The following is a 19723-nucleotide window of genomic DNA, read 5'->3' as shown; positions in this document are numbered from 1 at the left end:
TTAGCAAAATTGAGTAGAAATTATCGAGTACAAATTATCAATGATGTTCGGGAAAGGGAGAGGATGCCAACACTCTCAAGAGACAGAGGAGAAAGACAGTCTGACCTCCATGCCTTCTCAAGACCAGAACATAATTTGCGCTTTGCTTTGCTGAAAAAATGACCCTGGATTGTCAGTTTAATTAATATATATTGATGTTTATTCCACAGTTTTTTATTTATGAAAGTAAGAAAAGTGAAAACGTTTAAAAGATAATTTTTTTTTCAGTAAAGCAGAAAGTATGTTCTGGTCTTGAGAAAGCAGGGAGGTTATCAGCCCTACTCATGTTAATTTTTGCTCGTTTTGAGTTTGATTCGGCTATTTATTCTAATTTCTGTTTGCTTTGAGTTTTATTTATTTATTGATAATGGTTTATGGTAGTTTTACGTTTCGAAGACTATTTGTGTGTATGTTTTGCTCATTCTTGGCTTAATGGAGCTCTTTACTTTTCTCTGAAAAAGTTATTTTGTGGAAAAAGTTTTTTAGATTAATTTTTGTTCGTTTTTTGTTGACATAGTCTTTTTCATGGAAAAAATAATATTTTGTACCTTTTCGGTTTTTTCTATAAGAATTCACAGCAGAGGTTGTATCGTATTAAGTAGTATAGGTTGTATAGTATAGTTAGTGTAGGTATATTGTATAGGTTGTATCGTATCATGGTGTATCAGTATAGTATCATAGTATAGGTTGTTATTTGTATATTGGAGAAATTTTTTCAACAATTTTCAATCCTGACACATACAATATTTTTTAATTTAATTTATATCTTCTGAAGATGACCTGAAAAGTAAAACTTTTTATCATTCCCAAAAGATTATATCTATCCTCTTTCACAACCTGGATACACTTACACTCTTTTTATTTATTTAAATTGCAAGAAAAAAATAGTAACAGTAGTATCCCCAAAAGTGTCAACTTAATACCCCCAGTCGTTCTCGATATATTGCTGATGTGTCTCATTGGCAATCATAAACACAATGCCTTTTGATCATTTCAAAGTGACATTTAGTTTTAAAGCATAATGGGCAAATTGCCTAATTGTAGGGTTGACATGCCTAATATTCTTCATAGTTGCTGGACCGTTCTTCTATGCTTAACAAAATGGATGTCTGTAAATTTTGACTGGATGCGTTTGGTAAATGAATGGGCTTGAAAGATGGACTACTCACCCCCAATCTCTTTTTACTCTTAACAAGGGCACTAGAACTTCGAATTTTGAATCATAAGCTCTTTTAAAATTTTCAATTATATTTTCAGCTGTTATAGAGTGGTGCTTCCTATGATATTGCTTATACGCCCTTTTGAAGTTTTTTTTTTCGATTAGTTGAAAATTTTTCGATTAGTTGATAAACGTTCCCTTAAAGTTTAATTTAATACCCCAAGCTTCATTAGTTACAAGAACTGTAGGGGTATTATTAAAACTATATATATATATAGTGCCTTCTGGCTAGTTCAAAATCCCCACAACCTATCCTTAAAGGTCTAAATTAATAATATAAGTTGTTCTTCAGATATTGCTTCGTCACCTTTTTCTAAGCCCACGTGCTAATAGTTTGTTTTGATTTAGTTCAACATCCGTTTAAATATTCCTTAGAAAATTCACATTAATACCCTTAGCTTGCACAGTAGCAATAGTTGTAGCAGCATTAGTAAAAGTATGCGCCTAGCACCTTTGGGTTCTTCAACATCCCCGTCAACACATGCTGAAAGTTTCAGCTTAATACATACCATCAAACGTCCCTGAAGCGTCCGCTTCACAATGCTTCACACGTCTGAAACGTCTGCTTCTCAACCAGTGTGGACATAGTATTTCGAACTAGTTCCATACAGTTTCTATTTATCCCAAATTTTTCGCCTTAATATCCTTAGTTTTAATAGCAGTAGTAATAGTAGTAGTAGTAGCCGTAGAATGAACTGTAGTAGCTAGTGTTTTAGTGTCACCAGTAAGAATTGAAGTAGTAATAACAGTAACAGTAGCAGTAGTATGACTAGAAGCAGTAGCATTAGGATGCGAATATTTTCTGTTGGTTAGTTCAACATCCCTCACAACAAGCTCTGTTAGTTTCGACTTCACACACCAAACTGTTCCTAAGATATTGTTGTTATACCCTTGTGACAATATGCATACAGAGTGTGTTATGATTCAATTCATCTTCCAAAACTGCTATCAAAATAGCTATCTCAAAGTTTCGAACGGATATATTTTGGGGAATGATAGGCTTGTTGGTGGGCTGTTTCCCCTCCATTCCCTTTTGACTCTTAAAAAGGGCCCTAAAACTTCCAACTTACAATCAAATGAGCTCCATCTGGTCCAAGGTTTATACGACTATCGGTTCAAAAACCTTATACATCCCCGGCAAAACTTAAAGCCCTTGCCCATGGGATGTGGGGGATTGTGTCCACCCTAAAGACACCTTTATATGATTTTTGGACTTATAGTGACAAAATTGCTGTCTCACAATTTCAATTAAATGCTTTTTGGGAAAAGAGGATGTCAGATAGGGGGGCAAAGCGCTCTCCATAATGTTTGACTCTTAAAATGGAACTAGAACTATACGTTTCAAATAAAAGGAGCCTCCTTTGAAGCTCACACGAACAACCCTTCCTTATAACCTTAAATACCCTTGGGGGTTAGCTTATAACCCTTACCTCTAGACTCTGGGGGACTCTGTTCACTCCAAAGGCCTTTTTATACGGTATTTGGACAATTTCTAAACAAAAGGCTGTCTAAATTTTTTTGTCAGATGTATTTGTGGAAAACACGACGTAGGGGGGGGGGGGCTTCTTCCGATCACTTTGAACATTAAAAAGAGAACTAGAACATGATTTTCAGTCTAATAAGCCCCCCCCCCCCCGGAGCTTATAAGACGATCTTTTCCATAATAACGTTATATGCTCTCAGGGCATAACTTAAAACCTTTGCGCTGAGGGCTGGGGGGGGGGGGGTATCATCAAAGACATGATTTCCAGACCTTTCAACTATGCTGAACAAAATGGTCATCTCAAAGTTTTGGTTAGATGTGTTTTTGAAATCGATAGGCATAGGAGGGCGTGTTTCTCTTCCAATCACTTTCAAATGTTATAAGAGATCCTTTCAATTTCCAATCAAATGAGCCTTTTTTGAAGTTTCTACGACAACAAAAAACCATCTCAAAGTTTCTATCCAATGCATTTCGGGAAATACGAGGTGTGGGGGGAGGCTATCCACCCTTTGATCCCCCTGAAGCTTAAAAAGGGCGCTAGAACTTTTGATTACTATTCCAATGAGCTCCCTTCAAATTTTATGGGACCATCCTTTTCTATATAAGCCTTATATGCCCCCAGGGTACCCTTGCCCTGAGGGCTGTAGAGGAAAGGGTTGTCATCCTCAAAGACATGATTATCGGACCTTTCCACGTTTAACGTTTAACAAAACGGCTATTAAAATTTGGATTGGATGTCTTTGGGGGAATGGTTAGCGTGGGAGGGGGATTAGTTGCCCTCCAATCAGTTTTGACTATTAAAAAGGGCACTAGACCTTTCAATTTCCAATCCAATGAGACATTTTTGAAGTTTCTACGGCAATTCCTAGAATACGAATTGCTCTGGTATGAAACAAACCAAAAATACAATAAAAATAACACATTGTGCCCACATCGCTCATTACTTGGCAGCAGTATCACGCTGCCTGTGATATCTTTGCATTTATGGTAGTATATGACTCATTTTCAGTATTCACTGTTATTTTCACTTTATTTGGGAAAATTAGCTCCAACACTCCCCCTCCAAGGATTTTGACGTAATTATGCCACGGTTTAATATACAAGTATTATATGGGGTAAGTAAGTCATAAGTACTCTATAATAAGTATTGTATAATATAAGCACATACCTAGTATATTTTTGCTATATAGTTACATATATTCAATATATTAATTTTATATTAATTCGTAAATTAACTTGTACCCAAAGCAACAGCAATTGTCTGTTCTTGTTTTATGCAACAGAATACAATAAGTTTTTTTTACAGTTATATATTGAGATTCGAACTTAAGTTAAAACTACAGCAGGCAAGTGTTTTGCGTTGCGTTTGAGGGAAATCGGAATATCTTGGGAGGGTGTAAAGGGGAGGGGGCTTGAATAGATTGGGATGGAAGAGAGGTGTAATACGATATGTCGGCCTTAGGCGGCTTGGTGCCGCAGTGAGTTGTAACTAGTGGTAGTGATTGATATCTTTAAAACCTCCTGAGTCTTGAGTAGGGTCGTTGCTCCAGTATTTTTAATTGGAGGAAAAGAGGGGTCTCCACCTGGAGAATCAAGGGGCGTGAGCTGAATAATAATTATTTCTCCGAATTATTGAAGAGGTAACTTCCGCCCCCCTTAACCCCCTCCCCCCCAAAAAAAACGACGCCACTGGACTTGAGGTTCAACACATTTAACCAGACGCAAATATCAGAATATCTGATTTTACGCGCAAGAGTTCATAAATTTCATATCCAAAAAAGAGCCTCCTCAACCTCCTCCCCTTATTCAATACCCAGGGAGTATTTACATTCATCACTTATCCCATAAATAAATATATCTGAAAGAGATGAAAAAATGTGTATTTGTGTTTCTCAAGTGGAAACTTTGAACTCGGTGAACAATATTGTCTCTTCCTGTCAGATAATGTTTTTAGTTTATTTTGCGTCCAAACCGCAACCGTTGTGTTGTCATTAACAAGTAAGTGTATTTTGTTGGTGCAGGTGATTAACGTCGTAACTTGTAATTACGATGAAATTAACAAAGGCTTCTAGAGGAATTTTTCTAGAGAGGGAAGCTTTACGAACTTTATCCGTGGAAAATTAGGGTGGGACTCAAGAGTGTTTTGCTAATAAAATGGCACCTTTTGAAATACTTAACGTTTTTGTCAGAGAAGACGCGCACTTAAGTTGATAAATTCTAGAGGTAATTAGTGCATATTTTTGAAAATGAGTAAGTCCCCAAGCATATTGGTTTAAATAAAAGTTAAAAATCATAATATAGAAAAATAGCTGAAGGATCTATTTCTGATAGATCAGTTCCTTGAAAAAAAATTATTCTGTTCTCACAAGTATTATATTTACCAATTTTTTTTTTGGAATATTGGAAGTGCGGCACGGCAATAGTACTTTTTCCCTTTAAAATTCTTCTTTCGATTTTATGTATCTATCTAGACCCGGCACTTTTAAGATTTCTCTCAAATCTTTAACAGAGATTTGTCATTCTCTCTGTCATTCTATGTCATTGATTAAATTAAAAAATAAAAAAAAACTAGTTTTTTTTACTGAAAGTAAGGAGCGACATTAAAACTGAAAACGAACAGAGATTACCCCGCAAATAATAGGTTGTCCCCTCCTCAACGCCTCGCTCTTTACGCTAAAGTTTTTAATTGTTCTAAAAAGTAGAATTGTGGCAAAGAGTCAAACTTTAGCGTAAAGAGCGAGGGATTGCGGAGGGGACAAACCATTTCATATATGGGATAATTTCTGTTCGTTTTAAGTTTTAATGTCGCTCCTTACTTTCAGTTAAAAAAACTAGTTTTTATTTAATTTCTGAACGTTTTTGAATTAATGCATGTTTGATTTTGGCTCTCCGCACATAAATTGTTAAAATGAAATTTGCATATCAATTCTTGTTTTGGCTAAATGGCTTTCTCTTAGTTTTGATCAGACGATTTTTAAAAATAAGGGGTTGGGAAGGAGGCGTAGTTGCCCTCCAATTTTTCGGTTACTTAAAAAGGCAACTAGAACTTTTAATTTTAACTAACGTTTTTATTCGTAAAAAATTTACGTAACTCAAGAATTAACTTAAGTAACAAACTTTTATATTCTTATATTTTTATTATGTATATGAGGGGGTTTGTCCCCTCGTTAATACCTCACTCTTTACACAAAATCTTAAGCTTTGTCCCAATTCTTTAAGAATGACCCCTGAATCAGAAAGGCGGTAGAATAAATAGTTGAAATTACTAAAAATACTTTAGCATAAAGAGCGAGGTATTTATGTCCTCCTAAATACCTCGCTCTTTATGCTAAAGTATTTTTAGAACCCCCTCATATGCTTAATAATCTCTGTTCGTTTTAAGTTTTAATGCTACTCCTTACTTTCAATTGAAAAAAAAACTTTTTCATGTTTATTTTTTTTATAGTAATGCTAGAAAATCCTGCGCCCTTTTCATTGAATTTCTCTTCCCCCGTGACATATTCCTCCAAGGGAAGCTCATCCCACATAGCCCCATCCCTCAACCCCCCCCCCCCCAAACCAAAATTAATCCCCCTGAAAACGTCTGTACACTTCCCAATAACCATTACTGTATGTAATTAAATAAAAAAAAACAAGTTTTTTTTTAACTGAAAGTAAGGAGCGACATTAAAACTTAAAACGAACAGAAATTACTTCGTATATGAAAGAGGCTGCTTCCTCATCAACGCCCCGCTCTTTACGCTAAAGTTTGACTCTTTCTCTCAATTCTTCTTTTTAAAACAGTAAAAAACTGTTTCTTTACACGAATTTTGTTCCAATTCCTTAAGAATGACCCCTGAATCACGAAGATCGTTCAATCAGAATAAATAGCTCTTTTGAAATTACTATAAATACATTTGCGTAAAGTATTGAAGAGGGGACGAACCCCTTCATATACGTAATAATTTCTGCTCGTCTTAAGTTTTAATGTTGGTTCTTACCTGAAAAAAGTTGTTTTTATTTAATATCTCATTATTTTATATGAATAGGCCCTAATTCTCTTCCTCCATGTTAGATTCCTCTATGGAAAGATAGCCGCTTCCTCGGCTGTTTCTTCTGCCGTTGTAGGATTTATATTAAAATTTCTCTTTGAATCGCCGCCTTATATACTTATGACGTCATATGCGTACAAACAAACAAACATACAACTTATTTATATATATATATATATATATATATATATATATATATATATATATATATATATATATATATGCTGTGGTTGGAGAGCACAAATTTATAAGAGTTAGATCTTCGATGATATTACATGGGAAGATAAAGATTACTCTTAGCACCTCTTACACTGTAGCGTTTGGTGACTTCTTTGAAACAGCAGAAATTCAAATAAAATCCAAAATCCAAATAAAATTAGTTATTTGATACATTCATGTACAACGAAATAGGTTTAAAGCTAAAATATTTCTGTAAGCGATGATTAATCAGGATTTTCTTTTTTTCATTCGAGCTTTATTTTAAGACTGTCCGCTCTGCGTAAAGTAGGCCTAGGTTAGTTTGGGGAAATCATGGCAGTTTAATTAGGCTAGTTGACTTTGAAGCTGGTATGACTACTGAAGACATAACTCTTGATTTCTATATCCTTCCCTACATTTTAAAGTATCTGAATACACTAGCATAAGGGTTTTCGGGGTATATAAATTCCTCAAAAACTAGATGGCATTATTAGTTTTTTCTTCCGGACACTAGCACAAGTTTCCACTCTAATAAATTTCCGATGGTCTTTAATTAACTCTCATCAGCCATTTGAAATTTCAGGCTCGCATTGTCTCATTTAAATAAAAAGCTCCTTTGACACCCCTGGCTTATAATATCTTCTTTTTCTTGTTCCCAGTTCTTCACAACCCCCTTCCTCCAGCTCCTCCCTACCACCAGAAAAAATCTCCCACTGAAAACTTCCGTATGCTTCCAAATAACCAATACTATATGTAAACAATGGGCAAACTTCATAAGTTGCAGCCCTTCCCCCGGGGTCTGTGGGGGATTAAGTCGTCCTCTAAGACAGTCATTAGATTTTTCAACTGTGATGAACAAAACGGCTATCTTAAAGTTTTGATCCGGTGATATTGTGAAGAAAACAAGTGTGGGAGGGGGCCTTCTTGCCCTCCAATTTTTTGGTCACTTAAAAATGACACTAGAACTTATAATTTCCGTTAGAATGAGCCCTCTCAAAGCATTCAGGACCACTGGGTCGGTACGACCACCCCTGGAAAAAAAGACCAAATAAACACGCATCCGTGATCTTTGTTAAGATTCTATGACTTTTAGAGTGTTTTCCCATTGTTTTCTAAAATAAGGCAAATTTTCTCAGGCTCGTAATTTTTGATGGGTAAGCCTAAACTTGATAAAAACATATATAGGTTTAAAATGAGCATTACAGATGTAGTTCTTTTGATGTAACTATTGGTATCAAAATTCTGTTTTTAGAGTTTTGGTTACTATTTAGCTGGGTCACTCCGTACTACAGTTCGTTACCACGAGCTATTTGATTACGTTTGGTCAAGTTTAAAAGTTTGCGAATCGAACAGTAATTTATATTTTTAGTTTATGGAACAGCTATATTTTCTTGTGTGCATTTATCTTTTTATCCGTAATTTTTTTCTTCGAAAGGGTTCTTTTTTTTATTCTAAGAAATGGCATACTACTATTTTTCGGCGTAAAAAAGCGATCTAGATAGGTCAGGGCTTTGGACCTCAATATTGGAAAAACATTCTTCATATGAATGATGTCACAAATACTTAAAATATTTATAATAAGACTTACTGGAGATGAGTGTTTGTGCTAAAGATTTTCACATTGCAATTTAATTTGATTCTTGATAGTATAGAATAATTTGTCGGTATAAATTGCAAAAATTTATAAAAAAATATTATTTATAGAAATAAATAAAAAATTTAATCAATAGTAATTTATATATTTTTTCGTAAAGGGGTAAATATATGTGAAAAAGGGCATTTTGTAGAAAACTGAACTGTTTTTAAAATTCATTTTCATTGGGTTTGAATCAGGGAAGCATGCATGAAGTTTCCTGGGAGAGGGGCAAAAAATATTTGGAATTCTCAACATGAAGTGCCTGAAACTACGGGGAAATCAGATTTCGAAGGGTTTGGGTGACAAACCCTCCTGCGTACGTGCCTGGTTTTAGACAGGAGATCAAACCATTGACCTACAAGGTCTTAGGGTGTAAATGAGGGTTATGGAGGAATGTTCACTAGTTTTGAATTAATGTTGTGGTAAGCTTGTAGTAATAACGTAAGTATCTATAATTCTAGATAATCACTTAATCTGAAAAAACCGATTCTGCCTCGTCAATGTCATTCATGAAACTTAATGACATAGTTTCTTTTACTGGATGTCAAACTTGACTCTATTTAAGAAGAACATGCTGGCAATTGACAGGATTTGATTTAATTTCGAACTTAACGCCAGTGAAGTCTTCCGGTGTGCCAAATCATCCGTCAATTTTTGGCTCGTCAGGTTTGGCACGTGTCGAAGACTATTTTGGGTTGTTGGTGCCAATACGACGAAAAATTTTGAAGACAGGGCCAAGGACGTATCAAGTATTTCTGTTTGGAGGGAGGAGGTTTATAAAAGCTCTATAAACACATTAACAATGTGTTTATATGAATTGTTGTTACGTTTTTACAAGTCTGACAAATATTTGGGGTGGGGGTGTTTTCAAACCCCGTAACCACCCTGGATATGGTCCTAGTAATTATTTTTGACTGCAGCATATCAACAATTAAAATAGCAAAAATTATTCATTTATTAAGTATAATCTTTTGGTTTATACAATCGGTAGTTGTCTTTAACCTCCAATCACCTAATGCTATTCAATTGGTACCTTAAATGTCTCCGAAAAGATGACAACGGGACCTATGAAGATCCAATGGGTTTCAGAGTTCTCGTAAGAGAGTATATGCTTTTTATGCCTGAACTCTGAAGGCAAGTGTATATTTGCCAATGTAGAAATTGAATAAATTTAGTAGGTTTCATCCGAGGGAATATTTTAGGTTTGTTTTTGGGGAGGGGGTTACGTATAACCCTTCAAATTTTTTTTTTTATTTTGGTTACATTTTTTTAGTCAGAATTTTTTTTTGGGGGGGGATAGGTTCAAACCTGGTCCCTCCACCCAGATACGCCCTTGGTTTTCTAAATATTATGAATTTTATACTTAGTTCACTAGGTTTACCCTATCTTGCCTTGACTTCCAGAAGTTTTGTTTTGTTTGGGGGAGGGAAAGAGGTAAGGAGGCTTAGAATTGTATGTATGGTTAACAGGGACAAAATGTTTCTTATCCAATGTATGCAAAAGTCTGTATGTTATTTTTTCTTTTATAGTCGTTTGACACGTTGGCTAGTATATGCGTGCTAAGTAAAAATTGTTGTAATTCATCAAGATTTTCAAGACTAAAAATTTCTTGAAAATTTCACCTTCATGCCCTTAGGCATAGTTGTAATAGTATTTACAGTACTACTACTACTAATAATAATAATAATAACTCACAGCAGCACCAAGCCGCCTGAGGCCAACACAGCTACGCACGCTCCTCCTCTGACCTAATCTATTCAAGGCCTCCCTCTTTACACCCTCCCAAGAAGTTCCCATTTCCTTTAAATCTTTTTTTATGACATCCTACCAACCCAGACGAGGACGACCCGTTTTCCGTGTAGCCCCAGACGGTTGGCCAAAAAGGACAATCTTCGGCAATTACAGTAGTAGTATTGGTAATACTAGTAATGGTATAGAATAGCGGTAGAACTGCTAACAGTATTAGTATTAACCTATTGCCTTTTGTCAGTTGAACATCTCTCTCATCAGGGAAGCTTCAACTTAATATAATTAGTCATAATTAGCCATATCACCATAATATAATTAGCCATGATATAATTAGCTATGATTAGTTTAAAAAACAGAGTTTTTTCCGAGGGAAGTTAAGAGCGCAGTTGAAACTCAAAATGAAAAAAAAAATTATTACTTCACAGCCTATCTAACACATATCAATAAAAATAGTGCAAACAAATCAACTGGTGATATTTCCCTATGTTTGTAAGATTACAAAAAACTAGCGCTTTACTGAAAACACAAAACATTATAGGAATTTTGGTACTGTAAAAATAAACCATTTAAGGACACTTTTAAAAGAATAATAGTAAAGCTTTTTTAGATTGTTGCTTTTTTCGTTTAATTTGGAATTACTTCTGCACAATGAGCTTAGTTCAATGATTGACTGTCATTTTGGATCTGAAAAGAGCATTTCACGATTATTTTGTAGACAAGTTCGAAGTGAAGGAATCTTATTAGTCTTAAGACTACAGACTCGCTTTAAAATTTGTGTCAAAACTAAAAATTCCCCTTTTTATTGAGAGAAATAACTGGATTTCCAGAGTGCAAATAATGGTTGATGTTTTCCTCATTTCGAGTAATACTAGATAAGAACAAGTTGATACCTGATAAATCAATCCATTTTTTTTATGCTGTTTAATGATTTTTAATTTATTATTTTTATGCCTAAGTTTTTAAAATGATTTTAATTGTATACTAAAAGTTATTGATATCACAGCTCCTGTAAGACTATAAAAAGTGTTCTAGATTAGTTTGTTGTTGTGAGGCTACGTATTCACTTTTGACTCCTAAATCAATATTCTTGTTTTTTATATTTGGCTTTTGTCTTTTCAGTAAAGCTCGCTTTGGCTCCTTACTTTTGACTCCTAAATCAATATTCTTGTTTTTTATATTTGGCTTTGGTCTTTTCAGTAAAGCTCGCTTTGGCTCCTTACTTTTGACTCCTAAATCAATATTCTTGTTTTTTATATTTGGCTTTTGTCTTTTCAGTAAAGCTCGCTTTGGCTCCTTACTTTTGACTCCTAAATCAATATTCTTGTTTTTTATATTTGGCTTTTGTCTTTTCAGTAAAGCTCGCTTTGGCTCCTTACTTTTGACTCCTAAATCAATATTCTTGTTTTTTATATTTGGCTTTTGTCTTTTCAGTAAAGCTCGCTTTGGCTCCTTACTTTTTACTCCTAAATCAATATTCTTGCTTTTTATATTTGGCTTTTGTCTTTTCAGTAAAGCTCGCTTTGGAGAATTGATGCCAAATTAAACGAAAAAAAGCAACAATCTAAAAAAGTTTTACTTTTATTCTGTTAAGTGTCCTTAAATGGTTTATTTTTACTGTACCAAAACTCCTATAATGTTTTGTGTTTTCAGTAAAGTGCTAGTTTTCTGTAATCCTAAAAACATAAGGAAATATAACCAGTTTATTTATTTGTACTAGTTTTATTGATATATTGTAGATAAGCCTTGAAGTAATAATTTTATTCGTTTTAAGTTTCAACTTCAATCTTTACTTACCTTGGAAAAGCTTTATTATTTTAAATTAATCTTTGCTCGTTTTTGATTAAAATTTAGTTTAGAGACAACACTACCATGATTTTTTTTCATTTAACGGAATAATTTCTGTTCGATTTTTTGATGCTGCTCCTTAGATACAGTCCAAAACTTTTTTTTTGTATAATTTTTAATCACCTCCAATCTGGGGAATTTTTTTCTTTTTTTTAAGAAGGAATACATTTTTTAATCTTTGTTTAAAAATACTTTGCTTTTATACTGTTAATAGTTTCCTCAAATGGTTAACTTTTACATGCTAAAACTTCTATATTGTTTTGTGTTTTTAGTAAAGCGCTACTTTTCTGTGATCCTACAAACACAGGGAAATATCACCAGTTGATTTATTTGCACTAGTTTTATTGACATATGTTAGATAGGCTGTGAAGTAATAATTTTTTTTAATTTTTGTCTTTTTTTTGGAGAGTTATACAACTTGCTTATTTTTAGGTGTCGCTGGAAAAGCAGATTACATCATATTTTCCACCGATTATGAAAACTATGCCGGCATATATTCATGCCAACCTCTATTATTTGGTCATAGAAGGACAGCTTCAATTTTGTCACGTAAGCCCACCTTGGATCAAGTATTTATAAACAAGGTTTGTTGATAGTTTCTTTTTAGGAAAAATCGATAAACTGCAAGAAACAAAACAATAAGCGTAATAAATCGATTTTGGAACCATAAAGGATTTTCAGGAAATGATTGATCCTGTTAGGTGCGAACAATTTTATTCAAATTCTGCATAATTCCTCCCAGAAGGCTGAAAATTGGCTGTCCAAAAAAGTGCGAGACATCGTTTTCTGGATTCTAGCTCGTATATTTTGTCCAATGGGAAATCTGTCAGGTCGACTGAACCTGACAGCTACGCAGGCGTTTCTTTGGGAGAGGCAACCCCCTCATATACGTAATAATTTCTGTTCGTCTTAAGTTTTATTGTTGCTCCTTACTTTCAGTTGAAAAAACTTGTTTTTTCTTTAATTCAATTTCCGATAGCTTTTAATTAATGCTGGGAAATCCAGCTCCCCTTCCATCGATTATTCCCTTCCCCAACGAAAACTCCTCTTTGAAAAGATCCTCCAACTTAAGCAACCCCACCAGATTTATAACTTGCAATCTATAACCAGATCTATAACAGCAATCTATAACTTGTGAGTAATGTTCAACTAACAAAACAAATTTAATTGATAATTTGGATAAGAAATTCATGAATATTTAGGATTTAGTGGTAGGGGGGAGGTGCTTGGAATCGAGGTCCCTCCCCTCATGCGTTTATGTGTCAATCAAATGTTTAGAAAAAAATACTATTGGATACCCATCTAAAAAATCGGATGCAGTTCGATGCACTGTTCAACGCTATTCTAAATTTAATAACTGCTACCATCACAAATTCAATTTAGAGCTCATAAAGGGCTCCAAACTATTAATGATGCACGAGCGCTGATACAGGGCTCATAAAGGGCTCCAAACTATATAATGATACACCAGCACTGACACTGAGCTCATAAAGGGCTCCAAACTATAAAATGATGCACGAGCACTGATACTGAGCTCAATAAGGGCTCCACACTATATAACGATGCACGAGCAATGATACTGAGCTCATGAAGGGCTTCAAACTATATAATGATGCACGAGCACTGATACTGAGCTCAATAAGGGCTCCACACTATATAACGATGCACGAGCAATGATACTGAGCACATAAAGGGCTCCAAACTATAAAATGATGCACGAGCACTGATACTGAGCTCAATAAGGGCTCCACACCATATAACGATGCACGAGCAATGATACTGAGCTCATAAAGGGCTTCAAACTATATAATGATGCACGAGCACTGATACTGAGCTCAATAAGGGCTCCACACTATATAACGATGCACGAGCAATGATACTGAGCTCATAAAGGGCTCCAAACTATAAAATGATGCACGAGCACTGATACCGTAAACTAAGGAAAAACATTCCATCCAATCCAAAAATGTTTACTCTGTTATTATTGACAAAAAAAAAATTAGATCAAGAAGTTTATCGAAATCAATCCATGCTTTGGGGATGGATGACTGCAAAATATCTACTTAGGGTTGAATTTTCAATTAAGGGATATACTTTTTTCAGCTTTACTGCAAAAAAAACTGTCAATTTAAAGGTCTTTTAGGGCTCAAAATGGAATATACGATGGTAGCGATTTTTTATATTTGGAAAGTGTGTTGAGTGACAAATCAAATGGTATGCTTATTTTCCAGCTAGCAGATCAATCGAGCATTCGAAAAATTTAGCCATAATTCCAATGATATTTTTTTTATCAATGCATAAATAAGAAACTTTTATTTATTTTGCTGAATTTTACAGGCTGGAAAATTAAGCAAACGAGGATTTTGTTGAACAGTAAACGAAAAACAGTAAAATTAAAATTTGGGAAAACAGTAAACGGAAAAATGAGTAGACGGTGAAAGTGGAAATTTTACCAACCAAAAAAACTACGTTTTTGAATTTTGAGCGGGAACGAAACCAAACTGTTCATCCATTTGATAAAAATTCGTTTAGGTGACATAAGTCATGATCTGGCTAAGTAGCATTCAACTTTTTGTGATTTAGCTAAAAATCTTAAATTTATTTGTAAAACTACAAGTTAAGTTTAATTTTGTAGCAAAACAAAAATTACTATAAAATTACAAAAATCCAAAAGTCCTTATTACAATGTGAAAATCACATAAAATAGATTTTATATATTTATAAACGATTGCAAACAAAAATAAAAGAAAAATGATTACAAATATAAAAAAAAGAACCTCAAAGGGTCTTATCTACTGAAAATAGAAAGAAGATCAATAAAAATGCTTAAAATAATAAAAAAAAATTTCATATTTCTTATTATTTAATATATTATGTTATATTATATTTTTATAAAATATATTTAATATTTATAAACGATTGCAAACAAAAATAAAAGAAAAAAGATTACAAATATAAAAAAAGAACCTCAAAGGGTCTTATCTACTGAAAATAGAAAGAAGATCAATAAAAATGCTTAAAATAATATTAATTTTTTTCATATTTATTATTATTTAATATATTATGTTCATTATCATTTTATAATTTAATATTTTAATTATTTTTTATTATGTTATGTTTATAATTAAAATAAAATATTGATTTCGGGACAAAATAAAAACTGCTAACGGTATAACAGTGCAGTGTTCACTAGCAGAAATAGAAATACTAAAAACAGACTTAGATTGGATTGGTTTGTACTTAGTTTGGTACCTAACTAATTGGTTTGTACCTAATTTTCTTTCATCCAACTTGAATTTTTATAAGACAATACATATTATTTTTATATATTTTTTTTGAATAGTTAGAGCTTAGTTAGTTTTGGAAATTTAGATTAATTTAAAAAAAATCTACTTAAATGATATACTGCCCTTTTGGTATTTATAATTGACCTAATAAGAGGGAAAAAAACCCTATAAAATTCAGTTAAAGATTGAATTCATCTAGTGCCAAGTCAAGTAACTCGGTAATATAGCATATTTGATGTTGGCAATCAGCAGTCATGTAAAAATGGCTAGATTTTATGGTTAAACTTACAATTAACTCTATGACCTTGAAGAGTAACCCAAAGAGAAAGGTTGTATCCAAGGGTGGGGATGGGAGGCTGCGGGTTGTCGTGTTTAAACCTCTCCCGAAATTGTTGTCTGACTTGTATAAAAGTGACGATAATGCATGTACACAATTGTTTAGTTTTTTAAAGTTTTAATTGTACGCCCTCTAGAAAAGAATACTAGATTTATCCTTGCCAAAGAGTATAGGAAACATACTAGAGTGGAATTGGCGCAAGTGTAAAAAAAAAAGTCACCAATGTAAACATGGCTAAAATTTACAATTAAACTTACAATTAACTTTGATCATAAGGTTACAATTAACTTTACGACCTGGAAGAGTAACCCAAAGAGCAAGGTTACATCCAGGAGGTGTGGATGGGAAGGGGGATGATCGCGGGGTATAAACCTCTCCTGAAATTCGTTTCTGACTTTTATAAAATTAACAATAATGCATGTAAACAAATTTTTGTGTGTTTTGTAAGGATTTTTACTTTATCCCCCCCCCCTCAACAAAAATAATAGATTAATCCTTGCCAAAAAGTATGGGAAACATCCAAGAGCAGAATTTGCGCAAGTTTAGAAAGAGTCAGAAATGTCATCTAGCGTTTGGTGACTTTTTGGCCAAAGTTTGCCACAAGCTCAACTTTTCTGGCAATTTGAAATGGGAGTTGGGGCGAGGGCTAATTCTAAAAAAATTAGGTATTTTTAACTTACGAAGGAGTAATCAGATCTTAATGAAATATGATGTTTGGAAGGAAATCTTGTCTCAGAGCTCTTATTTTAAATCCCAACTGGATATGGTGGAATTGGGGTGAGTTTGGGGGGGGGGGAACTAAAATTTTGGAAAACGCTTAGAGTGGAGGGATCGGGATTAAAGTTGGTGGGAAAAATAAGCACAAGTCCTAGATACGTGATTGACATAACTGGAATGGATCCGCTCTCTTTGGGGGAGTTGGGGGGAAGGGTTAATTCTAAAATATAAAAAGATGAGGTATTTTTAACTTACGAAGAAATGATCGGATCTTTATGAAATTTTATATTTAAAAGGACCTCGTAACTCAGATTTCTTATTTTAAATCTCGACCGGATCCAGTGTCATTGGGGGGGGGGCGTAAATCTTGGAAAACGCTGAAAGTGGAGGGATCAGGAGGAAACTTGATGGGAAGAATAAGCACAAATCAAGATAAGTGACTAATATAAATGGAGCGTATCCGCTCTCTTCTGTGGAGTTGGGGGGGGGGGAGTAATTCGAAAAAATTAGAAAAATAAGGTATTTGTTACTTACCAACGGGTGATCAGATCTTAATGAAATTTGGGATCTTGTTCTTTAGAACTTCCATTTTAAATCCCGACAAGATCCAGTGACATTGGGGGAGTTGGAGGGGGAAACTGGAAATCTTGTAAACTGGAAATCTTGGAAAACGCTTAGAGTGGAGATCGGGATGGATCTTGATGGGAAGAATAAGCACAAGCTATAGATACGTGATTGACATAATTGGAACGGATCTGTTCTCTATGGGGGAGTTGCAGATTGTTAATTTGGAAAAATTGGAAAAATTGAGATATTTTTAACTTATATACGGTGACCGGATCTTAATGAAATTTGATATTTAGAAGGAACTCACGTCTCAGAGCTCTTATTTCAAATACCGACCAGATCTGTTGAGATCGGGGGAAGTTGGAGGGGGAAACCAGAAATCTTGGAAAACGCTTATAAATGTTGTAGATTCGTGATTGACGTAACTGGCTTGGATCCACTCTTTTTGGGGGAGTTAGGGGTATGGGATTCAGTGCTTTGGCGAGTTTGGTGCTTCTGGACGTGCTAGAACGATGAAAATTGGTAGGTGTTTCAGGGAGCTGCACAAATTGACTTGATAAAGTCGTTTCCCCTGATTCGACCATCTGGGGGGCTGAAGGATTCTTAAAATTTTGCTAGAGCTCATGCCATATGAGCTCTTGGCTCTTCCGACCTCGTTGCAAGTGCCATATGAGTTCTTAGCTCTTGTTTTTTATTTGCGTAACAAGAAAAGTGAAAAATTGGGCCTCGGGGTGAAAAGTTGTAATTGGGCCTCGGGCGGTTGTGCTGAGCTTATGCGACTTAATTTCGTGATGAGTCCTAGCCGTATAACCAGTAATTTAAATGGCCAATTTATTTTTTTTAGAAATTCTTATAGATAGCCTGATTTCGATTGCATTGTTTTCTGACCACCCCAATTACTAACTTCGGATACACATTTTGACCGAAAGAACAGGTCTGTATTGAGTCTTTTAATGTACTCTGAATGATCCTGTCGAACAAAAGGAATGATACTGACGAATACTCACTTCAGATACTGTTGGATAATGTCACGCAATTGTTTTCAAAGCTGAAGATTGATGATTGGCTGGGATTTATGAATACTTACTAATTACAAGATAAATAATATTGCAAATGCGCGTATTTGACCACGAAGATTTGGGATTGAAGCCTACCTCAATTTAAAATTCGTAAATACGCTCAAATAAAACCGCACTAGTCATGCATTATGTCGTTTGTTCTGACTTGGTTTTCTTTTTTTTGTTTTGTTTCATGGTGTCTCGTTTTCTCAGGTTTCACTTAAAAAGTTTTCATTTTTTTGGGTTATTGAAGACGGCTTGGAGGAGGTCTTTGCCGGTATGTCTGTTTTTTTTCAGCTCATTTTTTTTCAGGTTCGATCCAAGCTTGATTCCTTCAGCGTAGATCCTCATGACTTTTCAATCATCAGTCAAAAAAACTGTGCTCATTCCAACCGAACAATTTCTGTCGATCCTGATACTTTCAGTGCCCCAAGCATTGGCAACGCTGTAAAAACAGTTGGAGATGCAATTGGTAAGTAGAAACAAGATAATAATTCTACCAATTGAATCTACACTCACTTGATTTGCTCTTGTATAAAGGTCTTGAAGAGCCAGATCTAGAGGGGGCAAGCGTCTTGGGCAGCATGGCCGAGAGCGGTAAAATAAGCTTGAATTGTAATATTTATGGGCAAAACTGCAATATTTGCAGTATTGACGGTGCAGCAAAGTCTACAGTTGCCCCCTGCCCCTGAGGAAAACCTAACTCCGTCTCTGTGGGGAAAGGCCTGACAAATCAAAATTACTGATATTCACTTGAAATACTGTTTTTAGACTGGTACCCTTACGATCTATAATTAGTAAGTAATGTACTAGTAAGTATGTACATTACTAGTAAGTAGTATACTAGTATAACTAGTAAGTATGTAAAACTAGTAAGTTTTATAGTTTCATGGTTTGGGGAATCCTCGACTTTTGGAATTCGGAGGATGCTGGCACCTGAATCGTAAGGACCAGTTGTATAATATAAGCGGTATGTGTATCTTCAGCTGCTTTCACTTGATTATAGGGATGGTTTTCTTCTAGTTTCTTTCTAAGCCTTTTGCTGGTGGGTAGAATGGTGTTTACTTTATAGGTTTAGGGAAGGAAAAGGAGGAAGGAAGAAAATAATTTTTAGTGTTTTTTGCAAGGCACAATTGTAATATTATCAAAACGGTGTTTGTTCAGTCGATTTATAAAGTGGCCTGACAAATTTCGCTTCGAGAAAGAAGAGTTTTTTGCTTTGATTTTGCATTTTCATTTATAAATAAATAAAAAAAATTCCAATGGAAAGTCTCCTTTACTGTAGCCGTGCAGTTTTCAAATTTATTTATTTATTTCTAATCTGGGGAAGTGTTTCAAACTTCAACCGAAATGTGATCATATGAGTGTATCTGTTTAGTCAAATAACCAATTTCTAACGCCACTATTGGATATGAACAAACCTATTCTTAGAATTGTTTCAGCAGAGTAAACTAATTTTTATTGCCACTGCTAGAGATAGATGATCCTGCCCAGGGAATTTCTTTAGCTCAGAAAACAGTTTTTGTTGAATTTTAATTCCAAAAAATATTCAGGGTC

General features: G+C 34.5%; 1 protein-coding gene across 2 annotated transcripts in view; it reads left to right on the top strand.

Annotated features, from left to right (window-relative positions):
* The window catches only part of LOC136039190 (apolipoprotein D-like), a 37355-nt gene that overhangs the window by 16332 nt on the left and 1300 nt on the right, over window positions 1-19723 (top strand). For both annotated transcript variants that reach the window (XM_065722711.1, XM_065722712.1), the window contains 2 exons: window positions 12633-12784; window positions 18479-18638. In XM_065722711.1, coding sequence (XP_065578783.1) covers window positions 12633-12784; window positions 18479-18638 — 312 coding nt within the window. The remainder of the gene's footprint in view (window positions 1-12632; window positions 12785-18478; window positions 18639-19723) is intronic.

The sequence above is a fragment of the Artemia franciscana genome, chromosome 19 (assembly GCF_032884065.1).
Source record: "Artemia franciscana chromosome 19, ASM3288406v1, whole genome shotgun sequence".
NCBI lineage: Eukaryota > Metazoa > Arthropoda > Branchiopoda > Anostraca > Artemiidae > Artemia > Artemia franciscana.
The sequence above is the reverse complement of the archived record's forward strand: the minus strand, read 5'-3'. Positions and strand labels throughout refer to the sequence as shown.